At 39.5% G+C, this 20,404-nt stretch overlaps 1 protein-coding gene across 1 annotated transcript in view; it reads left to right on the forward strand.

Moving 5' to 3' along the window:
- The window catches only part of DRC11 (dynein regulatory complex subunit 11), a 212,450-nt gene that overhangs the window by 156,395 nt on the left and 35,651 nt on the right, over positions 1-20,404 (forward strand). Inside the window, exons 11-14 of the mRNA XM_074190128.1 lie at positions 967-1,019; positions 7,304-7,386; positions 12,270-12,377; positions 16,468-16,667. Of these exons, the coding sequence (XP_074046229.1) occupies positions 967-1,019; positions 7,304-7,386; positions 12,270-12,377; positions 16,468-16,667 (444 nt within the window). The remainder of the gene's footprint in view (positions 1-966; positions 1,020-7,303; positions 7,387-12,269; positions 12,378-16,467; positions 16,668-20,404) is intronic.

A 20,404-nucleotide genomic window follows, 5' to 3' on the forward strand; every position in this document is an offset into this window, starting at 1 on the left:
TTCTGGGTTTTGTGGATCAGATTTCTGTTAAGAGGTTTGTTTCAGATCATAGATGGGAAAAGATCAGAAGACTTTAGAACTGTGCCTGTCTTTTCTCCGCCATCTTGGCTGGGAGTCCCCCTCCCCTTTATTCTTAAGCACACCCTCCTTTCTATCATTTATGCAGCATTTAGACAGCAAATGTTGACTGCTTCTAGATGAAAGGGAGAAGGGAACTAGGATGGAAACTTCAGAGACCAAAACAAGATAATATTGTGGGATAGGGAAGACATGAGTATATTTGTAGGTGGAAGAGAGAAGGGAATAGAAGACGCATGAGATCCTTTTGCTGTGGAGAGAGTTTGGGCATTAAGATGGCGGACTATGAATAATGCACACTTGATAAACTGTCCAACTTGGTTCATGTGTCAGATAGGTTTGCCAAACTCTTTTTTTTACTCTTTTTTATTCACCATCGGAGGTGTGTGGAGAGGAAAAGGAGTGACATTGGATCAAATGAAAATAAAAGATCTCAATAGCATTTGTAAAAAAAACAAACCACAGGATTTGACATCAAAAGACATTGACTCAAATCCCTCTGCTTCCAGTTACTAGGTTTGTTACTTCATAGAAGATGTTTAAACTCTCAGCCTCATTTTGTTCTTCTGCAAAGTGGAGCTATTATTGGTGATACTATCTACTCACAGGATTATTTGAAGGTATACTTTGTTAATGTGAACAAGGAAAGGGGGCAGGAGGATAGCGGGAGCTTGTCCTTAAAAGACTAAATATCAACTAACTTCTCATCAGACTCCTGGGATTTTGAAGTCCAAAGGAGGCTAAAACCCAAGTACCTTCAACCCTCAGTGGATTCCTTTTCCTTGCTGAGTTATTTTTGAACAGTGCATTGTTTAAATGATGTCTACAGCTATCTATACTTATCTGTTCTCCTAAATGATGAGATAATTATTTATATTTTGTTCTCAGAGAGGAAGAAAGGGGAAAAAAGGCAAAAAGGAGAAGGACCTGACCCCTGACAGGTAAAGAATGAACCAGTTCTCTTAACATCTATGACCCAGAGAAGTAGCAATGCTGTAGTGGCCAGAGTACCGACAAAGAGTCAGTTCTCAAAGACAGTCCCTGATCTCAGGGATCTCCCAGTCTAGTGAGGGTGGCGCCAGGCAAATATCTCTGGACAAACAAACTGCAGACAGGAGTCCTAGAAAGAGATCTAGAACTGACTTTCAAGGCCATGTAGGCCAACCCTGCATTTTACCCTAAAGAAGTTAATAACATGCCCATGTGTCTCAGAGAATCAATATACAAAGTGAGATTTGAACCCAGGTCCTTGGATCACATGTTCTTTCCCCACTCTTACTTCTGACTTCATTCTAAGGTCTCTCCCACATCTCAGGACATGATCCTAGAACTTTAATTAAAACAAACAGAATAAAATGAGATGGTGAAGGTAACAAGACTGCAGAGAGTATAAATGCTATGCAAATGATACCCCTGAAACAAGGGACTTCCATCTCCCAGAAGTCACCATCTTTCTGAGCTTCCTTAGGAGACGGGGTGGGTTTTTTGTTTGTTTTACAAAAAAAGCGTCCCAGCATGTGTGGCCTCAGGAGCTGCATTTCAATTAATAATGAACCAAGAGGAAGGAAGGAAACAAACCTTTATTAAGTGCTTACTACGTACCAGTAAATTTCCGATAATTGGGGGGAAGCATATTTCAAACTTCAATAGAAATGCTTTAATGTTCTTGAATAAAAATAACTTAAAATACTCATTGTCTTTTAAGATAAAATGGCTTGCTAGCTCTTTAATATTGAAAATGGATCATGTAGTTCAGATACCTCTGTGATCATTTTAAGCAAAGTTTACTAATAAAATTATTTTAATAACCATTTTGATTACAAAAAATACTCTCACTGAAAAACAAGATACCCCCTCATCTATTATTGAGTGTGCCCCTAAGACCTTCATGAAAACCTGGTAAGAGCCTATCAAATAGCATTTTTTTTAGATTTTTTGCAAGGCAGTGGGGCTAAGTGGCTTGCCCAAGGCCACACAGCTGGGTAATTATTAAGTGTCTGAGGTCAGATTTGAACCCAGGTCCTCCTGACTCCAAGGCTGGTGCTCTATCCACTGTGCCACCTAGCCACCCTTCAAATAGCATTTCGAAGTAAACTATAAAATGTTCTCATTCTCATATTTGCACCTTAAAGTGCTCCAGGATCAGAGATAATCTTTGCTGCTCTAGGGCAAGTCATCCTGACTCCCAGTCATACGTCATGAAGCTTTACCAAGGTCCTTGGAATCATAGAACCAAGATGTGGTAGAGATTTGCTTTTTAAAAAAAGGAAAACTAAATTGAACTGAGCATAATGTTGAAAGTATTATCAATCCAATGACAGTCAACTAGATAGCATCATACAGCATAGAACACTGGACTAGGAATCCAAAAGTTCTTAGTTCAAGTCAAGACTCAGACTTTTACTAGCTAGATGACATTCTCTCCCTCTAATAGAAAGAAGAAATAAGGATTCTGGAAGGATGACTCTGAGCTTCTCATTGGAGAGAAAGAAGCCACTGGAGATTTCTGGTTCATTTGGGACCAAAGGCAAACATAATTTGATGAGCCATTGGGATTATAGTTGACTTTTCAGGGATCATGAAGAGCAGAAGTGAAACACTACCATCATGAAGATAATTGGGACTTCTATGCCAAAATATATTGAGGATGAAGATGTCAAGAAATCCTATGGAGAACATTACAAAGTTTGTCAAACCATGTTATTATGTGCATTGATATTTACTGGCTTTAGTATAAAGGTGACCCCAAGGGGAAATGTTGGAACACTTGACAAAAGTGATAGTTGACAATTAAGGGATGAAAGAGTTCAAAGATCCACCAACTACTGAGAAGTATCCTGCCTGTATATCTCTTGTACCTTATCTTCAAGAAGAGAGTTTCGAGGGACTAAGCATGGCAAGCACTATGCAACAATAGAACAAAATATGAGAATCATGATATCTTGGACAAAAAAAAAAGGCAAATTGATGTGGAGTTAATAGCTCCCTCCTGCTGATACAAATTGGCTGTTTGGTTGGTTGGTTGGAAGCTGAGGAAAAATAAGCCAAAGATGGTAATATGATGAAAGAAAGTACATTTATTCCGATCATTTCCATTTCCATTTCCTATAGAGATCAAATTGATATAAAGCAGTTGTCACATTGAAAAGACTAAAAGTCAAAAAGTCAAGCAAATGACAAAAGAAATAGAACTCTGGGACTGATATGAGGAAGATCTGAGCTTCAAATCCTAAGTTAGACACTCAATAATTGTGTAATCTAGAACTCACACAGGGCAGGTGCTCACACGGTCAGAAGAAGCAAAACAAGGACACTCAAGGTCTCTCTATCAGAAAAGTAGAATTGCAGTTACTTAGTTAATGGTTGTCCTTGGGTATCAAAGAAGATCACAATATTAGGAAAGTGATGTCATGACTTGCAAAAAACTTGATAACACCAGATGTGCCAATTTAGAAAATTCACCCCAAATGTCCACATGCCCTATTCACAAACTCATATTGGTCTGATCCACCCCAGTCAGATGTATTGTACCTGGACTCTAACATGGTCATTTTGTTCCTCTTTGAGAACAAAGGTCAAGAACTGATCTGGAACAAGTCACTGAGGCCCCTTTACTCTGTTTTCCTTTTAAGTAAAATATGGTAATAATGGAATTAGTATCAAATGACATAACTTCTTGTTATTGTGCACTATATGAGTGCTCATTGAGGTTGTTGGTGTTACTGTTAAAAGAACAGCATTTTTACAAAACCCAATATTTCTTTGCCAAGCAGAGTTGCAAGTTTGCAGACAATGCCAATGAGACAAACACTCCTTTAAATTGGGGATGATGCATTACCTTGTAGAATATCAAAGAATAGTGATTGTTGATAGCATAAGCCAGAAGAAAACTTACCTCCATGTAAGCCATATCATCCCAGAGCAGATGCAAATGATCCATGGAGAAAGAACAAATTTCCTAGTATTTTCCAGAAAAACCTGTTTTCAAAAAGCCATTCCCCAATTGACAAATGCTCAAAGGATATGCAAAGGCAATTTACGGATAAGGAGACCAAAGCAATCCATAGCCATATGAAAAAAATGCTCTAAATCATTACTTATTAGAGAAATGCAAATTAAAGCTTCTCTGAGGTACCACCTCACACCTCTCAAACTGGCCAATATGACCAGAAAGGATAATGATCATTGTTGGAAGGGTTGTTGGAAATCTGGGACACTATTATGTTGGTGGAGCTATGAACTCATCCAACCTTTGTGGAGAGAAATTTGGATCTACTCCCAAAGGGCAACAAAAATGAGCATACCCTTTGACCCAGCAATACCACTACTGGGTCTATACCCTGAAGAGATGATGAAAAAGGGTAAAAACATCACTTGTACAAAAATATTCATAGCTGCCCTGTTTGTGGTGGCAAAGAATTGGAAATCAAATAAATGTCCTTCAATTGGGGAATGGCTTAGCAAACTGTGGTATATGTATGCCATGGAACACTATTGTTCTATTATAAACCAGGAGGGATGGGAATTCAGGGAAGCCTGGAGGGAATTGCATGAACTGATGCTGAGTAAGATGAGCAGAACCAGAAAAACACTGTACACCCTAACAGCAACATGGGTATGATGTTCAACCTTGATGAACTCTCTTATTTCATCAGTGCAACAATCGGGAACAATTTGGTGCTGTCTGCAATGGAGAATACCATCTGTAACCAGATAAAGAGTCATGGAGTTTGAACAAAGACCAAGGACTATTCCCTTTAATTTAGAAAAAAAGCTGCTATCTTATTGGCTGATCTTGTTAGCTCTTATACTTTCTGTTTCTTCCTTAAGGATATGATTTCTCTCTCATCACACTCAATTTGGATCCATGTACAACATGGAAACAAAGTAAAGACTGACAGATTGCTTTCCATGGGGGGGGGAAGTAAGATTAGGGAAAAAATTATAAAACTCAAAACATCAAATAAAATCTTTAATAAAAAAAAGAAAAGAAAAACCTGTTTTCTTCATTGAATGCTATGGAACCCATGTTTGAAATCCTAACCTATAAAGACCTGCTATATCATATAAAGAAGCAAAGAATCATCCAAGATGATGAAGTCAGAATGAGCTGCTGGACCATACCAACTGGACACAAAAAATATCTGGGCTGGAGGCAAGAGAGCTTTGAAAACAAGAAAGGTTACATTCCCAATATGTATGAAATAGGGGAAAATATGAAAAAAATGTAAAATATAGTGGACACTATTATTAGAAAAAGTTGAAACAATCAATATATCAGTAAACTATTTTACCAATATGCCAATTTTCTCATCCCTGTGTCTTTATGAGAAGTATATATATATACATATATATATATATATATATATATATATATATATATATATATATATATATATATATGGGGCCAATAATTATAACAGCCTACATTTTTCAAGCATTTTAAGTGTGCAAAGTATATCACATGTTTTTATATGATTCTCAACCAAAAACCTGTGAGCAAGGCACTACTATTATAATAAGGCACTGACTTACCCATGGTTCTAGGACTAGCTATTAAGTGATGGAGGCAGAATTTGAACTCCGGTCTTCTTAACACTCAAGTCTTGCCCTGGTCCATTGAACTACCTAGCTGACCTAACTTCAAACTAGGCAACAAACAAGGAGACAGATGTTACATGTTAACTACATGCCCTGGGCAGAGGTCCAATGGAAGCAGAATTTTCTACACATTGGGAAAATCCTCTGGCTGTACCAAGACCACAGTATTGCTGCTGCTCCTATAGAACATGCAAAGCCATTGAAAAGAAATTGGCCTAACAATCCATGAAGAAAGAACCAGTTGGATTAAGAATGTATTTTACATATAGGACTACAAGTAAGCTGATGGAAAACCCAGTAAGCTGGTCCAGCAGTACATTTTCAGAAACAGAGATTGAAGGTAGATGGTGAATGGGCCATGGAATAAAATAGGAATAAGGAACAGGGAGTAATATGCCTAGATTAAATTTAGGAAGTAGCTCAGAGCTCCCATTCATACAAAGCTATGCACGCACACACACACATGCAGGTAACTTTGCAACATGGATATTCAGCCACTGATGCTACCTGTTTACTACTCATAGAATATAAGACTTTTTAAAAGGTCAGCATTGTTCAGGACCAAGTTGACCATGGAGAAGTGCATGGTAGACATGAACGAGCTTCAGAAGATCCTCAATGATAGCCCATGTGCAAGATAATTGTTTCAAAGATATCTTACAGGAAACTTGTGGACCTGCCCAACTGGAATGAGCTCCTGGAGAGCAGAGCAACCTGTTGCTGCTGTTGTTTCTGCTGCTGCTTCTGCTGCTACTTTTGTTAAGCTGTAAATCCTAGTATTGGGACCCAGAGGAATCCTATAAAAATGTTTTTCTACTCCATGATTAGGAATCTAAGAAGGTACTACCCCATTGGCATATTATCTGGAAAAATCTCCATTGCTGGGTCCTCCAAGTCCAGATAATTTTATAGGATGCTTCATTCCTTAAATAAGTGGGGTGGTTATCACATCTATTTGTTCTTAATTGGTATAAATCACAAGAGTGCTGGTGACATGCCCATGAGCTTTGCAGAAAGGAAATGGTTTGGACATCCCTAAACCGGTAAACCCATCCTTGCATCTTCTGAAAACAGAGCCATGCCCACAGCCTAAAATTAAAATCTGAATCATTCCATATGCAAACCTAGTTCACTCAAAGAAATCTTTCTTTTAAATAACTAAACTATGTGCAGTATATATGATAAATACACACATAAATATATATATTATATATAAATAAATTTCAAGAAGGATTGATGGCCTACCACTGATTGCAAGGAGCTAATTGAATATATAATTATGGGTTCAGAGTGTTACCATTATTGAGTAATTTTTAATATCTAATTGTCCCATAATGAAGATTGATGAAAGAGTAGAATGTGGGAATCAAGATTAATTTCCTGTTACCTGGTTATGTCATTCTTGCTAATGGCAAACATCAGATAGATATTTAGAGGTGACAAGTAGGCTTTTAAAAGCCCAATGTCATTGAGGCATTGCAGAAATATTGACAGGTTCACTTCAGGAGCATACTAGAAGGTTCCCTTTGACAAAGACTTGGTTTAAGATATCTGCCATTATTATCCTTGTCAGGGACCATGTTGTTCTAGGAAATATATAACAATTTGCTTGTTTAATTTGTAGGACACTGGATTCCCTATATAAAGAACTGGTAGAAGAAGGATTGTTGATAAGACCCTCAAAAGTCCAACTCTCTGAATATATTGGTAAAGTATATTCTACATAATTTCTCATCAGGCTAGGGGAATAAGAGTTTCCCACGGTAACAAGTGTCCCATATCCCCAACAGCAAGAAACTTGTTAGATCACTTTGGACCATGTTTATGAGCTATCACATTGTACCAGGTGAAGGAAACATCTGGAGAGGAAAAAAAATGAATTACACCTTCCTCTAGACATTGGGTATAGCATCACTGAGTGACAAATTGTATTTTAGTACTACAACACAAAAATCCCTAAAGGGAAGTAAGTGCCCAAGAGGTTAATTTTATAATGATGGGTGGACTTCCCTGACTAGATGTCTCCAAGAAGAGGCCAGATGATCAGTTCTCAACACAGGTGTTCTTGGTCAGGTATGTGTTGGATGACCTAGCCACAGAGACCCCTCCAAATTCTAACATCCTATGATTCTATGGGGATGGCAAAACCCAGAGGAGTTGGTAGGAATTGGGGCTTAGAAACACACATTTCCCCTATGTTTTGAAACTATCATTGGTTCCTCCTTGATGACTCCTTACAATTAGGGTACATCACAACTGGCTATACAACCTCCTTTGCTTCATCTGGTAAAAAATATAAAACTGGGGTGAACAGGACCCTCACTTCCTCACACCAATAGGAAGGATGACTTATTACATCCTCATGGTTTCAAAGGGGGGGGAATAGAACTTTGTGTTTGAGCTCAGAGAATTTGACACTTGGCTTTAGGGGGAGAGGCAAGGTGAAGACAGTTCAAAAACTTATCCAAGCTGAAAACAGTCTATCAATGTTTTCTAATAACTCAAAGAAAATTTTTTTACAGTTATAATTTTTTATAAATGATGGTGACACGTGGTTTTAACCATGACTCAAAACCTAATTAATATTTACTAATTAGCAATGGTAATCATTCAATAATTATCACATTAGGATGAAAATGTGATGTTCTGCATAACAGTTTTTGTTTTAGTCTTTGTGATATTTATATTTGGTAAAAAAAAAAAAAGAAAGAAAACTTGAGATTGGCATTTTCTAGAAATACTGTATTTTTTTAGATTTCCTGCTTAATTCATTTAATAAGAATAGATATGTTAAGAAGTATCTACAAGAAAATCCTGAGAGCAGCTAGGTGGCACAGTGGATAAAGCACCGGCCCTGGAGTCAGGAGTACTTGGGTTCAAATCCGGTCTCAGACACTTAATAATTACATAGTTGTGTGGCCTTGGGCAAGCCACTTAACCCCATTTGCCTTGCAAAAAAAAAATCCTGAAAAATGCCACTCAGTTTCTTTGTAGAACAGGATTAAATCATTTAAAGTTCTATAGAAGAGACATATATTCACAATATTGTGAAGGATGAATTTTCCTCTCAAGCTTTAAAAAAGATTATAAAATAGTTATCATCTAAACTAGCTGGTACTGAATCTCCCCCCAAAATAGTGGAGAAGCAACAAATAAGTAGAAATAAAATCCTTGCATGGTTTTGAAGGAATAGATACACTAAACATTACTGGTTCAATTGCAAATTAGTAGAATATTTCTAAAGACAAATCTAACCATACCTAACAGTAATAAAAAAAATTCCTTACCTTTATACCCATAATTCTATTCTTTAGAGTATGAGAAACTTTCATTAGATTTAGATTTTGAGGACTCAAAGAGAAATTATTCTTGTAAGGGAGAAAGGGGTATTGTCTAGAGAGAATGGTGCTTGAGCTGAGTCTTGAACAAAACTAAAGGATTACAAGGTGCAGAGATGAGGAGAAAGTATTTCAGGTCTGGGGAGCAATTACCACAAAGGCATGGGTCCCTGGGCATGGGGGGAGACATAGGAGAAACAGTGGAAAGCTGAAAAAAATCTATCAACATTTTCTAATGACTCAAAAATTTTTTTTAAGTTTTAATTTTTTATAAAATGATGGCACGTGGTTTTATCCATCATTCAAAACCTAATTAATATTTACTAATTAGCAATGGCAATCCTTCAATAATTATCACATTAGGATAAAAATTTGATGTTCTGCATAACAATTTTTGTTTTAGTCTTTGTGATATTTCTATTTGGCAAAAAAGAAAGCTTGAGATTGGCATAATGGACTGTTTGAATGGACAGTTTGATTGAATTCTAGAGTGTGTGAATGGGGAAGTAAGATAATAAACACACACACACACACACACACACACACACACACAAACACACATGCACGCACCGTCTTTGTCAAAGGAAACAACCAAGTAGAGAAATGGGATAATCATCAAAGGTCAGCATAAGATTAAGTGGGCATAATTAATAATATTATGACCACACACACACACACACACACACACACACACACACACACACACACACACACACACACACACACACACATATATATATATATGTATTACCTTCCTGTATAAATAATTTATAAATTTATATATGTGCAAATATATTTTGGTTTATTATTCAAATTTAAATATATACATACATACATAAATGACATTTTAAAATTTCCTATAATTCCAGCCTATCTAAATGCAAAAATGTATGATTTCAGCCAATCTCTCCATCATCCCTTTGAGACAATCACCATTTCTAATCAGATCACTTAAAATCACACAGATACTCTTTTAGCCACTCAAAATGTAGATGAGGAAGTTCGCCTTTGCACTATGATTTTAGGCTTGAACTTCCTCCCTGTTATCATAACTAAGCCACAAGATCTCCTTCACCATGAAGAGTAGCAGCCCAAACCTCTCCCATTTCACCCTGCAGCATTTCCAGAAAATTATCTGTGTCCGAAATTAATGTCCCTAAAATGCCATCTCATAACAATGCCGAGCTGTCATTGTGAGCACATCCGCTTCAGATGCTGCATGTGAAGATTGCAGTCCATTTGTGAGTGGAGTTGATGGGGAATTAGCAACAGACCTCTGGACACCACATATTTGCCCCTACTCCACTGGACACCTTGGTCTGCAATTATGGCCCCAGGACACAGAGTCCAACACTGTTTGCATTGCTGCCTCCAAGGAAATATCCTGCCTTTTTATCTGAGTAGCAGAATTAGGAAGTGGTTCTATTTCTGCTCTGTCTCCTTTCTTCATTTTCTTACCATCCTCCTACAGAGGAGAATGAAAGAACAAGAGGATGTTTTCACCATCTTTTCTAAAGAGACGTTCTCTCTTACTTTGGGCTTCCTTTTGAGGACTTGTATACATTCTTTCACTTACTCTACTCTTTTTACTGCCACCTCTTACCTTTCTTTGATGGTCTCCTTCCTTAACTGTTTTTCTCCTTTTCTTCTTCCCTCTCTATTAAGAATGACTAGTCTATAAGTAGCCTCCTGAAGCCGGATGGTAAAGGGCTCAGTGGTCCAAGCACAGTGATGAATTGCAGGAATCCAATTTCACCAAGCTTACCCTGGCTGGGCACAGTGCCCAGGACTGTTAACCTCCTTTCTCCCCAGCCAAACAAACAGGAAAAACAGTACACCCCTTAATTTACCATATAAGTAAAATCAGTTCATGTCTACCCAATATGGTGCATATGGGCATTACTATGCCTATATGGAAGCCAGCAAATTGGGGTCACTTTCATATGACCCCCAATGTCATGTTTACTGGCAATAAATGCTAGTCATAATGGTCGCACCAGCATTCCTTCCTACTTGAATGAAGGCAAAATTAAGCAGGCTCCTATTCATTACATCCTCATTAAAGAGCTGGGCTAGCCAGAGCAATAATGAAAGCTTGTCATCATTACTGCACTGTCCCCACCAATGCCATCTAGCCCCTTCTCAAGGACATCTCTGTCATGCAGACCCAGTAAAAAGATGGCTGGCACAACAATCTAGAAAGCAGACAGCTGATTTATTTAAATAACAAAATAAATCCTTCACTTCCTTTCAGATTTCTAAACCTTAAAAGTTTTCTTGGACTCTAGGTCCTGTCCAAAAGAGAAAAGCTTCCAAGTATCTAACCCCCCAAGGCTCACCCAAATCCACACTTGCTATTAAAAGAATGGGCAGCTCAAAAGGAATCAAAATATAGGGGATTCATTCACTATATTTTTATTATAGTTTCATGTACCCACTCAGAAAGGAATCGTGAGAACATGCAAAGATTTTTGAAACATCCATCCTTGTGACAAATGAAGACAGCCAAACTAATTTTCTTGGTGACCTTATCTAAATTAGTCAGAAAATATCAGTTAGGATTTATGACTAGTTACAATTAAGCCCTTTGATATCTTCTAATTAAACTGGTAAAGATTTATTCCCATATTATGCCTTTGATATTCCTTTAAAAATTATAAAATGAAAATGACTGTTGCCCTCTGAGTGGGACATTTCTATTTCTCCTACATTCTGGTCAGACGCTCCCCTTCTTCATGGGCCACTATTGACTCAGATTTATGACTTCCCACCCCAGTTTCCTATCTCCCTTAAATCACTCACTTATTTTTAAAAATTTACCAATGTTAACCAGCAGCTAGAGAAAATGCTACTTATGCCAAATAAAGAAGGCTAATGTTTCACCATCTGGATCATTTTTTTTTTCTTGTTTATGGTTAATTCTTTAGAACTTTGCCCCTTTTCCCAATATTCCAACACTGAGAGGTAGCATCTTGTAATTTAGAAGAATGTTAGCAACAAATCTGCTCCAAGTGTCTGCATCTCACAACAAGTCCTCCCATCTGATGTAATTGGCCTGGCCAGCTTGTGCCAAAGTAACTCCTTTCAACAGTCACTTTTGAAGAAGCATGGCCATTTTCTAGGAGTCCCTAAACACATGAAATGACTAGATTTTCTTTGAGAGTGTTGTATTCTATGAGAGTTGATCTTTTAACAGGATGTAATTTGGAACAAAATATTTTCCCATTTATTTGCCCTCTTTTCTCCCTACAGGTGAGTTTTGTTACCTGGGCACTACCCTCCGCCATATAGAGATAGAACCAATGCCATCACTCTCTGACGTGAGACAGCTCATCACCTTATATGGGATCCTCCCATTAGGTAATATAGAAAGGAAATTGACTTGTGGACCAAGTTCAATGATTTTTCTCCTACATGTAAATGTGGATGTCTACACATGCATATATGTGCACGCACACGCACTATTCTGAGCTTTGATAATGCTTGACTGATTGTCGTCAAAAGCCCTTTCCAGTTTATCTGTTTTCCAATTAAGTGTTGGGAGGGAAGGCAGGGTTTCATTTCAGTACATAAAAGGCCCACAAAAGCCTTGGACAAGTATCCCATTTCTAGGCCATCCCTGTTTGCATGGTAACCATTTTGAGCTGTGAGACATAAAAGAAATCACTGGGGAAAGGTAACCCAAACAAGCACCAGGGCTGAAAATTAATGAAATTGGGGAAAGGAGAGCGACAGCTTGCTGTTTGCAAGAAGGCTGTGGTTATTGGGACTAAAGAATGTGAGTATTAAGGAATTAGTCAAAGTTCATTTGAGAATGCTGAAGCAACATCCTTTAACTACCTAGCAATCTTTAACTGCCCTCCTGATTAAATGTCATTTTCTAGGCAGACTACTCTAGGGGATTGAGAACAGGTTACAGATTGGTCTTGGAAGGAGCCAGTTTTTTTCCATAGCAGTGTCTTTATATAATGATGGTTTTTATTGGGAATGGTGGGACGACTTGTCCCTCTGGCAACGTGAATTTGGGTGACAGATATGTCCTTGATGAGAGACAAAGCAGAGCAGCAGAAAAGACAGTCATTAGAGTAAGAAGCCCTGGATTCAAATCCCATCTCTGTCATTAATAGCCACTTTGGGTAGATAGTTCTGCCATTCTGCACCTTCATTTAATGCCCATATTTTCAGTGAGGTGTTGTAAGAGGGTTTCTAAGGTCCCTTCAGCTCCAGATTAGGAGCCTATGCCTTTGAGAGAGATTTCCTTCAATTTCTCTTCAAAGTAAGATGGCGGCCATGGGTATGGCATGACATTTTTCACTTGATTTGATCCTAGGGATGTTTTCTGCAAAGTGTCACTGATTTGTCAAGGAACTGGGAATCTAGCTTTTGTTACTTTTTTGTCCCCTGAAGTAAATGGAGCTTGGTTTTAAAATAATGGTGAGTAAAAATAGTAATAGTATATCCTTCCAGAGTCCCCATTACAATATACTAAATGACAGGAAGTAAGGGAATGCTCTGAGCTAAACCACAACTGTCTGCTAGCCAAGAGAGGAAGTCGGTTTTCACGTTCTCAGCTCATGAAGGCAAGTTGGGACCCAGTCTTCACAACTAACTCTCCTTTGACATGTTTCTAATATATTAACACTTTATGCAATCACAGCATATAGAGAAGCAAACTTTGGGGTATCCAGATTACATTTCCTTGACTGAAGTTTTAATCCTATTATAAAAATGAGTGAGTTTATTGGTCACAGTTTAAAAGCACAGATTGTACATGACCATATGTCAGAACACCATTGTGAAGAATGATAAAATAACCCATGCTTGAAGTAACAAAGGACATTGGAGGCCAGTGAAATGACAGACACTCAAGAATCCACTTTTCAGTAGAACTGAGCATGGAAAGCCAGTCCAAGAGTGATCTTAGTGGTCCCAGGAGCCCCAGAAATAGATTCTTGAGGTCCCTAGTCATCTCTTTCAATAGATAAAAAATCTCCTCAGTACATCTCTGAAGCCTGATCTCTCCTCCTGGGACTCTCAGGAACAAACTCTCAGTAGCTAAAAAGAAAGTTGTTCATAAAACCATTCATGTTTAACTAATGGTGCTATTCAATGATCTGTGGCTTTAAGAAATCTGCAGGACATCTAAGAAAGGTGATGTAAAGGTGCTCCAAGAGCTTTCATGGATGGAAGTTGAACAACCACAATAAAATTACCCAAGCAGTACAGTAAAAACCATCCTGCAGTGGACCCGTGATCCCATCAACCTGTAATCTCTCCAGTGAGAAAGATCACAACTCTTCTCATCCTGTGTCCATATCATTCCATCAATCCTCCTTTTCAGGAGGAATCCCCAAAATGCTGGGATCTTTCCTCAAGGTCTCTTTGACATCACACCAGTACCAGTAAGCAATTGGGACAGAGTGTATAGAGAAACAACTTTAAGCCAAGTGTATGCTGAATGTGTGGTCCTGAGCAAGTCATTTGACTTTTCAGTGCTCTGGGCAACTTTCCTAGACTCCAAATTACAAAAAAGGGAATTTATCTATGTGGGGGAACTCATTTAGGAGAACCCTATACAAATTGTCATTCTTTCTTAATGATATAGAACATAAGTACAAAGCTGGTAGATCTCAAATGATATTTGGGTATGTTCAGAATAGCCTACATTTATTTGTTTACAAACTCTTCCCCTGCCCCTCTTCATGATTCAAAGATTACCATTCTGTTGTAGGCTACTCCAAGGGCTGTGAAGGATACAGCAAGTAATCGGTGATGAATCTTTGTCTGTCTCTCTATATAACTGTCTCCCTCTCTCTCCTTTTCTCACTATTGTTTCTCTCTTTCCCTACCTCTGTCCCTCCCCACCTCACACATACACACATACACACACACACACACACACACACACACAAACACAACACAGACACACACACAAAGTCTAGTGTGACATCAAAGAATTATCAAAGAAATGTAGCTAATAGAGGAAGGTGGGCCTTCATATAGTAGGAGTGAAGAAAAAGAGAAGAGTAGTCCCTATCACTTACTGGTACCTGTGTGATGTCAAGAGCCCTAGAGCACAAAATAATATAGAGTGAACCAAAAACAAACAAATATTTATGTTCAAATCTCTGTGCTAGGAACTCTGAGAATACAAAGATGGTCCCAACAGAATCATTGCCTTCACAAAACTTTTGGAATCAGGATTAAGACAGGAAGACACAAGACTGTCATGCAAATTAGTCTGTGAAAGAAGCAGAAGGGACCAAGAGCCATAAGAGAAAGGGACCATATGAAAGACTTTTTAAAACCGACCTTAGAATACCTTCAGATCAAAGGTCTCAAAATAGTAAGGCAGTAGAAGAGAAGATAGTGCTACTGTTGATGATTTTTAAAGCTTCATCATCTTGGACAAGTCACTCAACACACCTAGATTTCAGTTTCCTCTTCCTAAAAATTTAGGTTAATTGGTCCCTGGAATTCTTTCTGAGTTTAGACCTATGATTCCTTAAACATATGACTCTACCTGATAAAGACAGAGAAGTAACAAAGATGATCAGTGATTCTGAATCAGGACCAGAAATGACATGAGATTGCTTTTGTACCCATATTCAAGCATATCCCACCACTTCCCCCCCACCAAAGACAAAAATCCTACCAAGGATCTATGAACAAGATTGGATTTTTCTCATGTCAGCAGAGGACTCAAAGGTTTGCAGAGGACCATCCTTTTTTAAAAAATTATTTAATACTTAATTTTCCCCAATCACGTGTAAAATAATTTTTAACATTCATTTTTTTTAAATTTTGAGTTCCAAATTCTCTCTCCCTCTCCCTTCCCTACCCTTCTGCATTGAGAAATAAAGCAACTGAATGTGGGCTGTACATAGGAGCACTGTCCTTGAAAAAAAAAAGTTCCCTTTGTTTTAGAGATGAAGAAACTTAAGACACAGAGGTGAAACCTGGCTAATATCCCAGGCAGGATTTGAACATAGCTCCTTCTCCCTATTAAGTGTTGTTACCTCCTGATCTCATCGTAGTATATTCTATGAGTGGTCATTACCTTAGGTTCTATTTTCTACCTTTAGTAATATGCATTTTTTTCCATTTATGTCCTATTTATTTGGGTTGAAAGTTGGGAGACAATAGAGACTTAATACTTTTTCTTCATAATAGCAAAGCTCTGGTTCTGGGGTCAGAAAATGTGGGTTCAAATCCTGCCTCTGATACTTGCCACCTGTATGACCCTGAGCAGGTCTATCTTACCTCAGTTTCTTTTTCTATCATCCCTTTCGATCTGGAATCCATGATTCCCCAGACCATGAACCCCACAGGCCTCAGGGGAAAACATTGGGAAGTGATAGAGAAGTGGGGCTCATGGTCTGGGGAATAAGTTGAATAAATGCTGATTTCTATAACCAACCAACCCACACGTCCTTGTGACTGCCCACAGGTTCTCAGACGGTGCATGAGAAGGCACCATTGGTGAAGACACTGCTGTTGGTGGGGCCCTCTGGTGTGGGCAAGAAGATGCTGGTCCATTCCATTTGCACTGAAACTGGAGCCAACCTCTTCAATCTATCTCCCACCAACATCACTGGAAAGTACCCTGGCAAGACTGGTCTCCAAATGATGATTCATATGGTTATGAAGGTAAGTACCCAAGAGCAGGCAGGATGCTGCCATTTTCCTCTTCAAAGTTCCAAACAAAGTGTTTTGGTTACTTGTTAATAGGTTCCCTCTGACAGTAGAAATACGTATTTCCCTTAAAGGCCCCATGCACTATTCTTCTGAGAACCATATGGCTAATGGAATGGCCTGGGATTTATTAAAGAATTTGCTGTGCCACTCACTGTGCTAACTTGCAGAAATACAAATAGAAGACTGAAGCATTCTCTGTCCTCCAGGAACCCATCTTCTCATTAGGGGAGACAACATAAAATAGAGGATTTGTGGTCAAATTCATGAAAGACAAGGAGCCCAGGTAGCATCTTCTGGAATATTGGCAGGCCAAGTGATTTTTCCCCCACCAAGAGGATAATGAGTTCAGGGATTCGAGTGGAATGAGACTCTAGTATCTTGCCAATTGAAGTAGGGATCATTGCCTGAAACATGTCAATAGGTGGCATAGTGTGACTGGAGAAGCTGATCTTGGAGCCAGATAAATGGAGTACAGTTCTTACCTCATCCAACCCCCTCATTTTACAGTGGAAGAAACCAAAGCCCAAAGAGGTCAGCTCCTTTGACCACACAAAGCTTTCACCATCCCATACTACCTTTTTTTACCAACCGTTTCTTTATAGCTGGCGATATCCTAAGTCTATGGGCAGATTACAGAATCTCTTCCACCCAGACCATAACTTGAGATTCTAAGAGTTCCTATTTCTTTGGCACCTTAAGATTAACAAAGTGTTTTACATGCATAGTATTATCTCATTTCATCCTCATGACAACTCAGTGAAGGTAGAAGTTATTATTACCCCCACTTTACAGCTTAGAAAACTGAGGTGACAAGAGGTTAAATCACTGGACCAATGTCTCAAAGCCATTAACTGTCTGAGGCAGAATTCAAACTCATCTTCCAAGAGTCGAATGCAGTGCCTTCTATCTACATCCAGATAGTGACTGCAGAGGAGTTTGAAATCAAAGACCCAAAGAGAGAATTCTGTTTCTCATTTCTTTCCTCCTTAGGTTTCCTTCCACCCATGTTTTTTAGGTCCATTTTAAATCTCTTCCTGCTCTTACCTAGTCTAATGAAAATTAAATCTTTTCTGGCTCCATCCAACTCACTTTAGAGACTGGGAAGGGACCTTAGAGGGCAGCTGGTCCTAATTTTAGAAATGGGGAAACTGAGGCCTAAAGAGATGATGTGATGGCATCACAGAAGGTACTTTATAGGACATTTCATTCAATCCTCTCATTTTACAAAGGGAAACACCAGGATCATGAGAGGTCAGCACTTTTGGCCAAGCCACACAAAGCTTTCACCATCCCATGCTGGCTTTTTTTTTAGGCTTTTGCAAGGCAATGGGGTTAAGTGGCTTGCCCAAGGCCACACGGCTAGGTAATTATTAAGTGTCTGAGACCGGATTTGAACCCAGGTACTCCTGACTCCAGGGCCAGTGCTTTATCCACTGCACCACCTAAACTACCCCCCATGCTGGCTTTTTTTAACCAATCTTTTCTCTCATTTCTATTGATACCCTAAAAGTAGCAACAACAGAAACAGTGATAATTGCCAGGATCCATTTGGAACAGTCAGGTTCCCCGAGCCCTTTGCATTGGTTATCTTATAGTAGTTATAACTATCTCCATTTTACAGATGAGGAAACAGAAGGTGAGAAAAGGGATTGACTCCCCCAGGTCACACAGCTAATCCAAACCTGAGGAAGGAATAGAACTCAAGGTTTTTTAAATCATCATTGCAGAATGGGGGATAGTATGATGGATTCACAGCAGACCTGTAATTAGGAAGAGCTGAGTTTTTTTTTTTCATTTTAAGCAATGGGGTTAAGTGACCTGCCCAAGGTCATACACCTAGGCAATTATTAAGTGTCTGAGGTCTGATTTGAACTCAGGTCTTCCTGACTCCAGGGCCAGTGCTCTATCCACTTGTGTCACCTAACTGCCCCAAGAGCTGAGTTTCAAATCCTACCTCAGACACCTAGCTGTAACCCTGAGCAATTTGTTTGACCTCTGCTCTCCCTGGGGTTCCCAATAGGGCTTATCTCAAATCAAATTAGATAACTTATGGAACGTGCTACCTAGAAACACTAGCTATCATAATTATCATTATTATTTGTCCATCTAAGCTGCCTTAGATGAGCTGACCAAGAAGAAAGGTGAAAGAGGCAAAGATGGGAAAAGGCGCATTCTAGGCTTGAGGTCACTAAACTGAAAAATGAAGATTGTATTGAGCACCTACTGGATGCCAGGCCCTCCCCTTATCTCTGGGCTTACAAAAAGACAAAAACAAGATGAACTTTGCCTTTTAATTCTGCTGGGGAAGGGGGAAGAGAGAATAGAATATGTTCTCCAATCAGTAAATATGGAGCCTACACACAAATAAATGAAGGTGATTCAGTTGGTTCTGCCAACTGGGACAATCAGGAATACCCAACAAGGCTGGGTTACGTGATCCCCAAGGTCCCTTTTAGCTAAAAAAAAAAAATCTAAGAGACTGTGAAGCTACAAGGGAATTGAAAAAACAAAAACAAAACAAATAAAAAAGCTCTATGATCCCATCGAGGGCTCCCAGAAGGACTAGAGATCCAAGGCTGGCCCCAAGGAGGAAGGAGCCTGGTCCCTGCCTTTCTGAAAGGGTTCTTCCTGCCAGCTGACCCTCCCTTCCAGTTCCTATCCCACCAGCATGTCTTTCCCTGGAAGGAGAGTTAGGAGTCATCAAAGGCAGAGCCTCTACATCCTGAGGTGCCAGCCAGGAGAGGGATTTGGGGGAGAGGGATCCCTGGGTTGAGCTCTACCACCCTCCCCCAAGGATTATTGCTCAGCACCACACTGAGTCCAATCCACTGTGATCCAGTTAAGACTGGGGGGGGGATAGCCCCCCCTCCATCCCCAGGCCTCTCTAGAGGGCATCGGGGACCCAGGATGCCTGGCCACTGACCCACCTGGCTTTAACAGCCAGTCTCCTGGCCCCTCACTTCGCTCCCCCCTTCCCCAAGAGGGGGACACCTAGAGTCTTCATAGAAAAGTGTTTGATTCACAGAACGAAAGAGCCCTCTGCCGGCCACCAGAGTGCACTACCCAGAGCCACCTTCCGCACCATTGCAACTAGAATTCATTAGGTGGAACGCATTTCAAATCCAGCAAGTACCAAGGGTCAGAGATGCTATTAGATGTTTTGACCTCTGGCTCCAGAGCAACTCTTCTTTCCTCTGTACCCTCATCTGGGCCTCGATTTCCTCCTCTGGTTGGATGAGATGCCCTCTCTCAGATCTCAACTTGACTTTGGAAAGAAAGATCTCCTATGAAATCCCAGAATCTATAGTATCATCGGACTGTGTTCAGGCCTGGGACCTAGAGACCACTGAGTTCAACCTCCTATCTTGACAGGGGAGGAATTGGAGATCCAGAGACATGAAGTAACCTTCCCAAGGACACACAGCAAGTGTATGAGGCAGAATGTAAGCCTGGACCTTTCTGACTCCACAAGGGCAGCACTCCATCCTCAGAGGCAGATGATCTCTCAGATCCTCTAGAAATCCAGGAGTAGAAGCAAAAGACCTCAATATGTAGAGGAAAGATGGACCCCAGTGGGTGGCTGAAGTCTTGCAGATGCTCCATGTGGAACTCATAAGCCTGTTATTGGTGGGCAGGGCTCAAGGACAGGAATGGATTAAGACCACAGTTCACCAAGGGCCACTTCTTCA

Source organism: Macrotis lagotis, chromosome 5 (genome assembly GCF_037893015.1).
Source record: "Macrotis lagotis isolate mMagLag1 chromosome 5, bilby.v1.9.chrom.fasta, whole genome shotgun sequence".
Classification (NCBI taxonomy): Eukaryota; Metazoa; Chordata; class Mammalia; order Peramelemorphia; family Peramelidae; genus Macrotis; species Macrotis lagotis.